Below are 15,163 nucleotides of genomic sequence, written 5' to 3'. Positions count from 1 at the left end.
TGAAAACAATTTAAAAAGATTTGATTTTAAAAATTAATGACTTGCCTAACAAGAAAAGATATGATTCAAACATTAAACCTCTCTCAACAGAAAAGGCAACATACTTAAAATGTTCAATCAAATCATTAATTGTTAGTAAGTATCCTTGAAAAAGGAAAGAAATTGATTTTGAAAACATTTGATTGAAAAGATATGATTTGAAAAAGATTTGATTTGGAAAAACTTTGAAAACTTGAAAAAATTTGATTTTGAAAACAAAATCCTCCCCCTTGTGCCATCCTGGCGTTAAACGCCCAGAATGGTATCCATTCTGGCGTTTAACGCCCAAAATGCTACCTTTTTGGGCGTTAAACGCCCAACCAGGTACCCTGGCTGGCGTTTAAACGCCAGTCTGTCCTTCTTCACTGGGCATTTTGAACGCCCAGCTTTTTCTGTGTAATTCCTCTGCTGCATGTTCTGAATCTTCAGTTCCCTGTACTATTGACTTGAAAATAGAACCAAGATCAAATAAACAAGGCATGCAAGACACCAAACTTAAGATTAGACGCTAGACTCAAACAAGAAACATAAAATCTTTTTTTGGTTTTTATGGTTTTGTAATTTTTTTTGTGCTTTTTTCGAAAATTATATGAAAATAGAAAATGAAAGTTTCAGAATTCTCAATTTGGATTCCAGGAATCATTGCAATGCTAGTCTAAGACTCCGGTCCAGGAATTAGACATGGCTTCACAGCCAGCCAAGCTTTCAAAGAAAGCTTCGGTCCAAAACACTAGACATGGCCAATGGCCAGCTAAGCCTTAGCAGATCATTGCTCCAACAGCAAGATTGATAGAAATCAACAAGCTCTTGTGATGATTAGTTGAAACCTCGGTCCAATAAGATTAGACATGGCTTCTCAGCAATCCAGATTTCAACAGATCATCATGAAACACTAGAATTTATTCTCAAGAACTCTAAAGAAAAATACCTAATCTAAGCAACAAGATGAACCGTCAGTTGTCCATACACAAGAACAATCCCCGGCAACGGCGCCAAAAACTTGGTGTTGTTGCCGGATTAAAACTTGGCACTGTTATTGCAGGGAACAAATGCGAAACCATAGTTAGGACATTTAATTCCCCGGCAACGGCGCCAAAAACTTGGTAGCGCGAAATTGTGATCACTACACAACTTTGCACAACTAACCAGCAAGTGCACTGGGTCGTCCAAGTAATACCTTACGTGAGTAAGGGTCGATCCCACGGAGATTGTTGGTATGAAGCAAGCTATGGTCACCTTGTAAATCTCAGTCAGGCAGACTCAAATGGGTATAGATGATGAATAAAGCATAAAGATAAAGATAGAGATACTTATGTATATCATTGGTGAGAGCTTCAGCTAAGCGTATGAAGATGCCTTCCCTTTCGTCTCTCTGCTTTCCTACTGTCTTCATCCAATCCTTCTTACTCCTTTCCATGGCAAGCTTATGCAAGGGTTTCACCGTTGTCAGTGGCTACCTCCCATCCTCTCAGTGAAAATGTTCCTATGCTCTGTCACAGCATATGGCTAATCAGCTGTCGGTTCTCGGTCAGGCCGAAATAGAATCCAGCGATTCTTTTGCATCTGTCACTAACGCCCCGCCTGCTAGGAGTTTGAAGCACGTCACAGTCATTCAATCATTGAATCCTACTCAGAATACCACAGACAAGGTTAGACCTTCCGGATTCTCTTGAATGCCGCCATCAGTTCTCGCCTATACCACGAAGACTCTGATCTCACGGAATGGCTGGCTCGTTTGTCAGGCGAGCACTCGATTTTCAGGCGATCAACCATGCATCGTGTATCAGGAATCCAGGAGATAAACACTAGAGCCTCGTATGCTTGTAGAACAAGAGTGGTTGTCAGTCACTTTGTTCATGAATGAGAATGATGATGAGTGTCACGGATCATCACATTCATCAATTTGAAGAACAAGTGATATCTTAGACAAAGAACAAGCGGAATTGAATAGAAGAACAATAGTAACTGCATTAATACTCGAGGTACAGCAGAGCTCCACACCTTAATCTATGGTGTGTAGAAACTCCACCGTTGAAAATACATAAGAACAAAGTCTAGGCATGGCCGTGAGGCTGACACAGTACATGATAAGGAAGTGGATCAGGATGTCTACAGATTATTACTGTTTCCATTTGCTGTAAAAGATCAAGCTAAGAGGTGGTTAAATAACCAGCCTAAGAACAGCATAAAAACATGGAAGCAGCTGTCAGAAAAATTTCTGAATCACTATTTCCCTCCAAAACGGATGACACAGCTAAGGCTAAGCATCCAAGGCTTCAAACAAGGAGATAATGAATCTCTTTATGATGCCTGGGAGAGATACAGAGAGATGCTAAGAAAATGCCCCTCTGAAATGTTTTCAGAATGGGTGCAATCAGACATCTTCTACTATGGGCTTACAGAAAAAGCTCAGATTTCTCTAGACCACTCAGCTGGTGGATCTATACATATGAGAAAAACAATTGAAGAAGCTCAAGAGCTTATTGATACAGTTGCCAGGAATCAACATCTGTACCTAAGCAGTGAATCTTCCATGAAAGAAGAAGCTAAAATAGTAACTGCTGAGCTCAGTCCGGTGGATCAGGCTAATGAATTCAATCAGCAATTAGACTTTCTAACTCAGCAGCTAGCCGAATTCAAGGAAATATTACAGGAAACAAGAATGGCTAACAGGAATATGGAAGTACAATTAAAGCAGACAGAAAAGCAACTGTCAAAATAAATAGCAGAAGAATGTCAAGCAGTTCAATTAAGAAGTGGGAAAACATTAAATACCTCACTTCAAAGCAGCAGGAAACCAAGAAATGAACAGGTGGATACTCAAAATCCCTCTGAGGACAATCAGAGCCCAGAGAGGAATAAAGCTGGCGCTGAACGCCCAGACCATGCTCATTCCTGGCGTTCAACGCCAGAAACAAGCATGAATCCGGCGTTGAACGCCCAAAGGGAGCATGGTTCTGGCGTTCAAAGGCCAGTGACAAACAAGGAAGTGGCGTCTAACACCACTCCAGCTCCCACCACTGGCATTCAAATGCCAGTAGGGAATCAGTCACATACAAGTGCTGATAACAACCCTTCTAAGAAGGCTTCCCAACCCACTTCTGTAGGTAATAAACCTGCAGCAACTAAGGTTGAGGAATACAAAGCCAAAATGCCTTATCCTCAAAAACTCCGCCAAGCGGAACAAGATAAGCAATTTGCCCGCTTTGCAGACTATCTCAAGACTCTTGAAATAAAGATTCCGTTTGCAGAAGCACTTGAGCAAATACCCTCTTATGCTAAGTTCATGAAAGAGATCTTAAGTCATAAGAAGGATTGGAGGGAAACTGAAAAAGTTTACCTCACTGAAGAATGCAGTGCAGTCATTCTGAAAAGCTTGCCTGAGAAGCTTAAATATCCTGGGAGCTTTATGATACCATGCACATTAGAGGGCACTTGCACCAAGCCAGCTTTATGTGATCTTGGGGCAAGTATCAATCTAATACCTGCATCTACTATCAGAAAGCTTGGTTTAACTGAAGAAATCAAACCAACCAGGATATGTCTTCAACTTGCTGATGGCTCCATTAAATACCCATCAGGCGTGATTGAGGACATGATTGTCAAGGTTGGGCCATTTGCCTTTCCTACTGACTTTGTGGTGCTGGAAATGGAGGAGCACAAGAGTGCAACTCTCATTCTAGGAAGACCTTTCCTAGCAACTGGCCGAACCCTCATTGACGTCCAAAAAGTGGAAGTAACCTTGAGAGTCAATGAGGATGAGTTCAAGTTGAATGTTGTCAAAGCTATGCAACATCCAGACACCCCAAATGACTGCATGAGTGTTGATATTATTGACTCTCTGGTAAGAGAGGTCAATATGGCTGAGAGTCTCGACTCAGAGCTAGAGGACATATTTAAAGATGTTCAGCCTGACCTGGAGGAATCAGAGAGAATAGTAGAACCTCTGAAAATCCCTCTGGAGGAGGAGAAACCTCCTAAACCCGAGCTCAAACCATTACCACCATCCCTGAAATATGCATTTCTGGGAGAAGGTGATACCCTTCCTGTAATCATAAGCTCTACCTTAGAGCCACAGGAAGAGGAAGCACTAATTCAAGTGCTAAGGACACACAAGATAGCTCTTGGGTGGTCCATCAGTGATCTTAAGGGCATTAGCCCAGCTAGATGCATGCACAAGATCTTACTGGAGGGTGACGCCAAGCTAGTGGTTCAACCACAAAGGCGGCTAAACCTAGCCATGAAGGAAGTGGTGCAGAAAGAGGTCACTAAGTTACTAGAGGCTGGGATTATTTATCCTATTTCTGACAGCCCCTAGGTGAGCCCTGTCCAAGTCGTCCCTAAGAAAGGTGGCGTGACAGTGGTTCATAATGAAAAAAATGAACTGGTTCCTACAAGAACAGTTACAGGGTGGCGTATGTGTATTGATTATAGAAGGCTCAATACAGCCACCAGAAAGGATCATTTTCCTTTACCATTCATAGACCAAATGCTAGAAAGACTAGCAGGTCATGAATACTACTGCTTCCTAGATGGATATTCAGGTTATAATCAAATTGCAGTAGATCCCCAGGATCAGGAGAAAACGGCATTCACCTGCCCATCTGGAGTATTTGCATACAGAAGGATGCCATTTGGCCTGTGCAATGCACCTGCAACCTTTCAGAGGTGCATGCTCTCAATTTTCTCTGATATGGTGGAAAAATTTCTGGAAGGCTTCATGGATGACTTTTCAGTGTTTGGAGACTCATTCAACTCCTGCCTTAACCATTTAGCACTTGTTCTAAAAAGATGCCAAGAGACTAACCTGGTTTTAAACTAGGAGAAGTGTCACTTTATGGTGACTGAAGGAATTGTCCTTGGGCACAAAATCTCGAACAAGGGGATAGAGGTGGATCAAGCTAAAGTAGAGGTAATTGAAAAATTACCACCACCTGCCAATGTTAAGGCAATCAGAAGCTTTCTGGGGCATGCAGGATTCTACAGGAGGTTTATAAAGGATTTTTCAAAAATTGCCAAACCTCTGAGCAACCTGCTAGCTGCTGACACGCCATTTATCTTTGATAAAGAGTGTCTGCAAGCATTTGAGACTCTGAAAGGTAAATTGGTTACAGCACCAATCATTTCTGCACCAGACTGGACGTTACCATTTGAATTAATGTGTGATGCCAGTGACCATGCTATTGGTGCAGTGTTGGGACAAAGGCATGACAAGCTTCTGCACGTCATTTACTATGCCAGTCGTGTTTTAAATGACGCACAGAAGAATTACACAACCACAGAAAAAGAGCTACTTACAGTGGTTTACGCCATTGATAAATTCAGATCCTATTTAGTAGGATCAAAAGTGATTGTGTATACAGATCATGCGGCTTTTAAATATCTACTCACAAAGCAGGATTCAAAACCCAGACTTATAAGATGGGTGCTGCTTCTGCAAGAGTTTGATATAGAAATAAGAGACAGAAAAGGAACAGAGAATCAAGTAGCAGATCACCTGTCCCGAATAGAACCAGTGGAAGGGGCGTCCCTCCCTCTCACTGAGATCTCTGAAACCTTTCCGGATGAGCAACTCTTTGCCATCCAGGAAGTGCCATGGTTTGCAGACATTGCAAACTACAAGGCAGTGAGATTTATACCCAAAGAGTACAGTAGACAGCAAATAAAGAAGCTGATCACGGATGCAAAGTATTATCTTTGGGATGAGCCGTATCTCTTTAAGAGATGTGCAGACGAAGTAATCCGTAGATGTGTGCCTAAGGAAGAAGCACAGGAGATCCTATGGCACTGCCATGGATCACAGTATGGAGGACATTTTGGAAGTGAGCGAACAGCCACAAGAGTCCTCCAAAGTGGCTTCTACTGGCCTACTCTCTATAAAGACTCCCGAGTGTATGTACTTAATTGTGACAGTTGCCAAAGATCTGGCAATCTACCTCACAGTTACGCCATGCCTCAGCAAGGGATCATGGAGATTGAGTTGTTTGATGTATGGGGCATTGACTTCATGGGACCCTTCCCACCATCATACTCAAACACTTATATTCTGGTGGCGGTGGATTATGTATCCAAATGGGTGGAGGCTATTGCAACACCCACCAATGACACTAAAACAGTGTTAAAATTCCTCCAGAAACACATCTTCAGCAGATTTGGTATGCCTAGAGTGTTAATCAGTGATGGGGGCACTCATTTCTGCAATAAACAGCTTTACTCTGCTCTGGTGCGTTATGGAGTTAGCCACAGGGTAGCTACTCCATATCACCCACAAACTAATGGGCAAGCTAAAGTCTCAAATAGAGAACTCAAAAGAATCCTGGAACGGACTGTAATTAACCGTAGAAGGGATTGGGCAAGAAGCTTGGATGATGCCCTGTGGGCATACAGAACAGCATTCAAGACCCCTATAGGGACCTCTCCATACCAGCTTGTGTATGGAAAGGCATGTCACTTGCCAGTGGAACTGGAACACAAGGCCTATTGGGCAACCAGATTCCTAAACCTTGATGCCAAATTAGCTGGAGAAAAACGATTGCTTCAGTTAAATGAGCTAGAGGAATTTAGACTCAATGCTTTCGAGAATGCAAAAATTTACAAAGAGAAAGCAAAAGATGGCATGATAAGAAATTGTCATCCAGAGTCTTTGAGCCAGGGCAGAAAGTTCTGCTATTTAATTCCAGGCTCAAAATATTCCCCGGGAAATTAAAATCCCGGTGGAGAGGTCCATATGTGATTACAAGCGTATCACCATATGGATACGTAGAGCTTCAGGATAATGAATCCAACAAAAAGTTCATTGTTAATGGACAGAGAATTAAACATTATCTTGAAAGTAACTTCGAGCAAGAATGCTCGAAACTGAGACTTGATTAGAACTCAGTGGTAGTCCAGCTAAAGACAATAAAGAAGCGCTTGCTGGGAGGCAACCCAACCATTTACAAAGTTTATTTACTAATTCAATAAATTTTCTTTTTTTACAGGTATGTGTCCAAGTATCTTCAAAGGGTAAAAATAGCAATTGATTGAATTTACAGAGTTACAGGGAAATTTGGAAGCTCACTGGCGTGAAAAAGCCAATAAGAAAGATTTTGGGCGTTGAACGCCCAAAAGAAGCACCCACTGGGCGTTCAACGCCAGTAAGGGTAGCCATCTGGGCGTTAAACGCCAGAAAGGAGCATCTTCTGGGCGTTGAACGCCAGAAAGAAGCACCTTCTGGGCGTTTAACGCTAGAGTGTTAGCATCCTGGGCGTTCAGAAAAACGCCCAGTGACAAAGGACTTCCTGGCGTTCAACGCCAGAAAGAAGCATCAGCTGGGCATTGAACGCCTAGGAGAAGCAGCATTTGGGCGTTAAACGCCCAAAACATGCATCGTTTGGGCGTTTACCGCCAGGATGGTGGGGAGGAGGTAAAATTCGTTTTTCTTTACAATTTTTCTAAATTTTTATGTTTCAATTCATGATTTCTTGCATAAACATGTTTCAAAATGTCATTCTTCAAAATCAAATTAGTTTTCTAAGAACCCTAATTTCTAAAATCCCTTTTTCAAAAATATCAAATGTATCTTAATTCATAAACACAAATCTTTTTCCAATCCAATTCTTTTTCAAATATTTTTAATTTCTTCTCATATCTTTTTCAACTCATCTTATCTTTTTTCGAAACTGCCTCTCCTTCTACTCCTCTCCTTTCCTTTCTTTTGCTTGAGGACAAGCAAACCTCTAAGTTTGGCGTGATTTGCCATGATCACTGAGTTAAAACTCATTAAGATCATGGCACCTAAGAGAACAGGAAGAGCAAGGATGTGAACTTAAGGGAGCTGAAGCATCAGAAATTAATTCTTGAAGGCACCCCACAGACTAGAGGAACATCCACTTCCCAAAATACAGGTTGTTAAGTTCTAATTCTAGCTTTAACTCTGTGATAGTATTATTATAGGATTTTACCTTAGAAGTTATATAGGAGTAGTAGTAATTAGCATATCTATTTTGGCTTTATTTCCAATTAAGTTATAACTTATTTTTCTCATCATCATCAAACATGAATAAAATAGTAGATTTGTAGAATAAAGAAGCAATTTAATTTTTTCGAGTTCTTAATAAGGAAAATTCTAATTATTTATATGTGGTGGCAATACTTTTTGTCTTCTGAATGAATGCTTGAACAGTGCATATTTTTTATATTGAATTTTATGAATGTTAAAATTGTTGGCTCCTGAAAGAATGATGAACAAGAGAAATGTTATTGATGATCTGAAAAATCATGAAATTGATTCTTGAAGCAAGAAAAAGCAGTGAAAAAAAAAAATTTCTTGCGAAAAAAAAAAATATTTGGATCAAAAGGAATAAAAGCCAAACAGCCCTTAAAACCAAAAGGCAAGGGTGAAAAGGATCCAAGGCTTTGAGCATTAATGGATAGGAGGGCCCAAGGAAATAAATCCAGGCCTAAGCGGCTAAATCAAGCTGTCCCTAACCATGTGCTTGTGGCATGCAGGTCCAAGTGAAGAGCTTGAGACTGAGTGGTTAAAGTCGTGATCCAAAGCAAAAGAGTGTGCTTAAGAACTCTGGACACCTCTAATTGGGGACTCTAGCAAAGCTGAGTCACAATCTGAAAAGGTTCACCCAATTATGTGTCTGTGGCATTTATGTATCCGGTGGTAATACTGGAAAACAAAGTGCTTAGGGCCACGGCCAAGACTCATAAAGTAGCTGTGTTCAAGAATCAACATACTAAACTAGGAGAATCAATAATACTATCTGAATTCTGAGTTCCTATGGATGCCAACCATTCTGAATTTCAAAGGATAAAGTGAGATGCCAAAACTGTTCAGAAGCAAAAAGCTACTAGCCCCGCTCATCTAATTAGAATCTGAGCTTCACTTGAAACTCTGAGATATTATTGTTTATTAATTTCTTTTCATCCTATTTTATTTATCTATGAACGTTGATGCGCTATAAACTGAGTATAGCTACGATTAAGGAAATTGCACGAACGGCAAAATTCCTTCTGGCAAGTGCACCGGTTATCGTCGTCAAGTAAAAACTCACAATAGAGTGAGGTCGAATCCCACAAGGATTGGTTGATTGAGCAATTCGAATTAGAAGTTTGTTTAGTTGAGCGGAATCAATTTTTGGATGTGAAATGGCATAAAATAAATGTGGCAGGAAACGTAAATTGCAAGGAATTGAAATTGCATAAACTTAAATTGCGAGAATTAAGGTGCGAGAAAGTAAATTGCTGAAAGTAAAAGGGAATTGGGGTGATTGCATGAATTGAAATTTGCAGAATGTAAATAGAAAGTGTAGATCAGAGATGGGGAGTTCATTGGGTATTAGGAGATATTGAGATCTCCGAATCAAAACATTTTCATCTCTTCCTCAACCAATGCATTCATTGAATCTTGCTTGGCAATCTTATATGATTGGATCCCAATTCCTTGGCTCACCAATTCTCTCTAAAAACAAACAAATTCCCAATCCCTTGGTTTAAATGTTCATAAGAAGAGATGATGCTTGATCACTAATTATACCACACAGTTTCATGAACCACAATTTGGTAGGATTACATGTCACAATATCCATCCAAACCCCAATCCAATTCACTGTGAGAAAGCTTCTCTAGCATGAATCCATCATTCCTTTCCCAAGGTTCCGAAGGATTCCAATTATGGATAGTTTCTTTCCCAAGACAACTACCCAATGGAATTAGATCGAGAAGCTTTCTAACAAAATTCAAGAGAAAAGATTGAAGAAGAAGATGAAAACTATTATTGATTCATTGAATTACAATAGAGCTCCCTAACCCAATGAAAGGGGTTTAGTGTGTCATAGCTCAAAATTCAATTACAAGCTGATGAAAAGTTCTAAAGTATCCGAAAGGTTCAAAAGATGTCAAAAAGTGTCAACTAACTTCAATTCTATCCTATTTATACACTTTCTAAATTGAGCTTCTGTTGTGTTTCTTGGGCTTTGAGGCCTTTCCTTGATTTCCTTTTGCCTTGGGTTTATGGTCCATAATTCTGATGAGACTGTGATCCAATTCTGCAACATTCATTGACCAAACTTAGTGATAAACAAGTAATGACACACGGCTCAACAAATTGAATTCCAGACTCATCAATTCTTCAGGCCCAATCTCATAAACCATGATATTCACTTGGGTTTCACACCATAATACGTTTAAGTTAGTATTTGTGCTCAATTGCTAACTTAAACTTCAATATATTTGGCCCAGAAACCTTTTCAAATGGTGGTGTTTAAGTTGAAGTTTAAGTTTCAGTTTAAGGTCAAACTAAAACTTAAACGTGGAATTGGAAGAAAGCAACCCAAGAGAGTGAATATATCGAACACGTTTAACCTCCAGTTTGAGGTCAAACTGGAGGTTAAACTTGGAAATGAAGAAAGCAAGCTCTGGAGGGAATTAGGATCGAACACGTTTAACCTCCAGTTTGAGGTCAAACTGGAGGTTAAACGTGGAATGAAGAAAACACCCTGGAGGAAGGAAAACCATCGAACACGTTTAACCTCCAGTTTGAGGTCAAACTGGAGGTTAAACGTGGAAACACTTCCCTTTCATTGAGTCGTCACTTTGTCCTCTTGTCAACCTTGCCAATTTGATGCCAAATATGGACTATTATACCTCGTTGGAAAGCTATGGATGTCTACTTTCCAATGCAACTGGAAGCACCTCAATTGGAGTTCTACAACTCGAGTTATACTCCATGGAAGGTGAAGAGGTCAGCTGGCCTGATTGCATGTTGGTATTCTCTTCTATGCACATTACGGGGCTGTTTTCGCCCTCAATTTTTAGTATCCACCATGCATGCCATATATGCTTGGAAAGCTCTAGATGTCTTCTTTCCAATGCATTTTGAATCACCTCATTTGGAGTTTTGTAGCTCAAGTTATTTATGTTTGAAGAAGGCATGGTCAAGCTGTCCCATATAACACGTTTAACCTCCAGTTTGAGGTCAAACTGGAGGTTAAACTTGGAAATGAAAATCACACCCTGGAGGAGAATGACCATCGAACACGTTTAACCTCCAGTTTGAGGTCAAACTGGAGGTTAAACGTGGAACTCTCCTGGTGCCTATCTAGCTTCTGGCGTTTAACCTCCAGTTTGAGGTCAAACTGGAGGTTAAACGTGGAATGCTTCTTGGTGAGAAATGAAGTGTCGAACACGTTTAACCTCTAGTTTGAGGTCAAACTGGAGGTTAAACGTGGAAATGCTTTTGTGCCTCCCTTAGTTCAATTCATCATTCTGGCGTTTAACCTCCAGTTTGAGGTCAAACTGGAGGTTAAACGTGGAATGCTCATTAGTGCCATTTCTCATTCTGGCGTTTAACTTCCAGTTTGAGGTCAAACTGGAGGTTAAACGCCAGTTACAGCATTTCCTTTCTTCTTATGAATTTGGCGTTTAAGCTCCAGTTTAACCTTAAACTGGAGCTTAAACGTCCCATTTAACAATCAAGCTTCCTTTATTGATTTTTGTTGCTTCCTTGCCTAGCCTCTTCTTCCTTGAAATCATCCAAACAATTGCATCAAAGTCTTGCAAAATTTCATGAGAATTCATCCATTGATAGCATTCAAGTAATATCACTAAAAACTCATGAAAATTGCATCAAAATCATAATGTTTGGATGGTTCATTGCTTTGTTGTTCAATTAACCATTCTTGGTTACTTTAAGCTCAAGAAAATGTATAAAACAACTAAAACTAAAAGAAAAATGCTAGTGAAACTAGCCTAAGATGCCTTGGCATCACAACACCAAACTTAATACTTGCTTGTCCCTAAGCAAGTCCTGAGTTAATTGAGAAGAAAGTATGAAACAGAAAGCAATTACATTGGCTATATTAGCAAGCATTTGAAGTTCATCAGAAGGGTTTTATGCAGAAAGTTGTAGCATCACTTTTTCATTCTTATCATGTAGAATTATCACTTTTTCATTGCATCCATCAAACACTGCTATGGCCTCTTGTTATTCTTATGTCTTTGGCACTTTTTCCTTTCTTTGTTTTTCTTTTTCTTGGAGCTCTTTGCTCCTTGTTTGCTCAGTGTCATGTGTTGCACAAGCCTTTGGCATTTTCTTTTTCTTATCAGTGCATTACACATATCCACTACAGGCATTTTAGTTCACATTTCTTCTTGAGACATTGGTGCCCAGCACCTCTTTGTGTGACTAAATGTTTTGTATTTAGGTTGCTCTTGATAATGGACTTTTGGTCGATAATCCCGGGTTAGTTAACCCAAGTTACCAAGTGTTGAAACACTCCACAGAACCTATTCATCCAAGCAGATCCTAGTACATAAACACCACAGGCATATGTCTCAGAAGTTCAAACCATTGGTGCCTAGCTTATTTTCTCAAATTTTTTTTTTTTGCTTTTTGGTTGCCCTTTTCAGTGGCTTTTTCTTCTTCTTTTTCTTTTCTTTTTCATGGCCAAAGACATTTATTAATCAAGATCCATAGACAGTATTCAACTTCTACACAAAAATGATCATTCTACACTCAATTTCCAGTGAGCTAACTAAACAATCAAACATGCATACCACCACTTAATTCTACTTGATTTGTCACTAATTGAGCCAAGTTACTTTTGTTCACACTTTTCTTTTATTTTTGGAAACAGAACAAGCATGGCAAGCATTTGTTTAAGAAGGTGAGTTATATCCAAACATCTAGGCGTTTCACTTTATTCAAAGCAATAAACAGGCAAACATGCTAAAAACTTCACATTCCAAAAAGATTCAACAATTACACTTTAAACCAGAACAAGCATGCTCTTGTTTGCTTTTTTTTTTAGAAAATGGTCAAGAAACAACACCACCTTGTGAGATTTCTTGTTTTCTCTTTGTTGCCAGGAAACAATTTGATTTCTCCTTCTTCTCCTAGTTGTTGATTCATGTTCTTTCTAAGATCCTTGTTTCCTTTCCTGCAAGGAGTGATGAAGTTGCTTGCTTCTCAAGCACTTGAATGGTTAGCTCACTATATATGGGCAAGTGTCTGAGTCTTAAGTTGGTGTGTGAACACCAAACTTAGTCTCCTACTTACTCCTCTGCTCTTTGAATCCTTGAATTCTTCTTGGAATGAAGTTGCTGCTAAGGATTTTAAGCATTTTGTGATTGCTTAGAATGGTTGTTCCTTTCATATAATTCAAAGGTTGTTGTGTTCAAGTAATCTATATGGTGGAACACCAAACTTAGAGTCACACATTCCCCTTTGAATTATTGATCCACAATTCATTGTTTGGTGTGAAACACCAAACTTAATTCCTTGCAATGCACAGAAATTGCTTCACCTTTTTATTGAAACAAATAAAAGAAACAGTAAAGGAGTATTACCTCAGGTTGGGTTGCCTCCCAACAAGCGCTTCTTTAACATCACTAGCTTGACGGTTGTCTTCCTCAGTTGAGGTGATATTTAACCTTGTCCTTTTCATCCACATCTCCCAAGTAATGTTTGAGTCTTTGACCATTCACAGTGAAGGTTCGTTGTGACTTTTCTTCCATGATTTCTACTTGTCCATATTGGGAGACCTTGGTGACAAGGAATGGTCCAGACCACCTTGATTTTAGCTTCCCTGGGAATAGCTTCAGCCTAGAATTGTAGAGCAATACTTTTTGTCCCTCTTCAAATTTCCTTGGGGCTATGTCGCTGTCATGCTTCTTCTTTGCTCTTTCTTTGTAAATTTTGGCATTCTCATAAGCTTCAGCTCTGAATTCTTCCAACTCTTGAATTTGCAACATCCTTCTTTCTCCAGCAGCTTTGCTGTCTAAGTTCAAGAGTTTCAAGGCCCAGAATGCCTTATGCTCTAACTCCAGTGGTAGATGGCAGGCTTTTCCATATACTAGTTGGTAAGGAGACATTCCAATTGGTGTTTTGAAAGCTGTCCTATATGCCCAAAGAGCATCATCTAGCTTAATCGACCAGTCCTTCCTTGAAGTTCCCACAGTCTTTTCCAGGATCCTTTTTAGTTCCCTATTAGATATTTCGGCTTGCCCATTTGTCTGTGGATGGTATGGTGTGGCTACCTTGTGTTTGACTCCATATTTTAGAAGCAATGCCTCTAATGGTTTGTTACAGAAGTGGCTTCCTCCATCACTGATGATTGCTCTTGGAACCCCAAAACGGCAAAAAATGTGTTTTCTGAGGAAGTTCATGACTACCTTATTGTCATTGGTTGGAGTTGCTATTGCTTCAACCCACTTGGAGACATAGTCTACTGCCACAAGAATGTAGTTATTTGAGTATGAGGTGGGGAAGGGTCCCATGAAATCTATCCCCCATACATCAAACAATTCAAGTTCCAGAATGAATTGTTGTGGCATGTCATTTCTTCTTGGTAGGTTCCCTGCTTTCTGGCATTCATGGCAGTGCTTCACTAGTTCCTTTGCATCTTTGAAGATAGTGGGCCAATAAAATCCACACTGCAACACCTTAGCTGCTGTTCTTTCTCCTGCAAAATGTCCTCCATAGGTGGAACCATGGCAGTCCCATAAGACTTTCCTTCCTTCTTCCTCTGATATGCATCTTCTGAGTAGGCCATCAGAACATTTTTTGAACAAGTATGGTTCGTCCCAGATGAAGTATTTGGCATCATTTACCAATTTCTTCCTTTGATGCTTGTTAAATTCCAACGGCAAACTCCCAGTAGCTTTGAAGTTTGCTATGTCTGCAAACCAGGGTGCCTTGTGAATCATCATGAGTTGTTCATCAGGAAAGCATTCATTTATATGTGTGCTTTGTGTGCTTCCTTCTTCACATGGTATCCTTGATAAATGGTCTGCCACCTTGTTCTCTACACCCTTCTTGTCTTTGATTTCAATGTCAAATTCCTGCAACAAGAGAACCCATCTAATAAGTCTTGGTTTGGATTCTTGTTTAGCAAGTAAGTATTTTAAAGCTGAATGATCAGTGAAAACAATGACTTTAGATCCAATGAGATAGGATCTAAATTTGTCAAATGCAAAGACTATTGCCAAGAGTTCTTTTTCAGTGGTTGTGTAATTCCTTTGGTTATCATTCAAGACCTTACTGGCATAATAAATCACATGTACCAAATTGTTTTTCCTTTGTCCTAACACTGCCCCAATAGCAAGGTCTGATGCATCACACATCAGTTCAAAA

The 15,163-nt window shown here is 39.8% G+C and overlaps 1 protein-coding gene across 1 annotated transcript; it reads right to left on the bottom strand.

Annotated features, from left to right (window-relative positions):
- Positions 1–13,440: 13,440 nt before the first annotated feature.
- LOC130975273 (uncharacterized) lies at positions 13,441–13,902 on the bottom strand. The gene has a single exon (XM_057900089.1). The coding sequence runs from the start codon at positions 13,900–13,902 to the stop codon at positions 13,441–13,443; it is 462 nt and encodes a 153-aa protein (XP_057756072.1).
- Positions 13,903–15,163: the final 1,261 nt, after the last annotated feature.

The sequence above is a fragment of the Arachis stenosperma genome, chromosome 4 (genome assembly GCF_014773155.1).
Source record: "Arachis stenosperma cultivar V10309 chromosome 4, arast.V10309.gnm1.PFL2, whole genome shotgun sequence".
Lineage (NCBI taxonomy): Eukaryota > Viridiplantae > Streptophyta > Magnoliopsida > Fabales > Fabaceae > Arachis > Arachis stenosperma.
Note: the sequence above shows the minus strand (reverse complement) of the source record. Positions and strands in the feature narration are given on the sequence as shown.

Coding starts and splice junctions, on each gene's coding strand:
- LOC130975273 (XM_057900089.1), bottom strand. CDS start 13,902: ATGTCTCCTTACCAACTAGTATATGGAAAAGCCTGCCATCTACCACTG.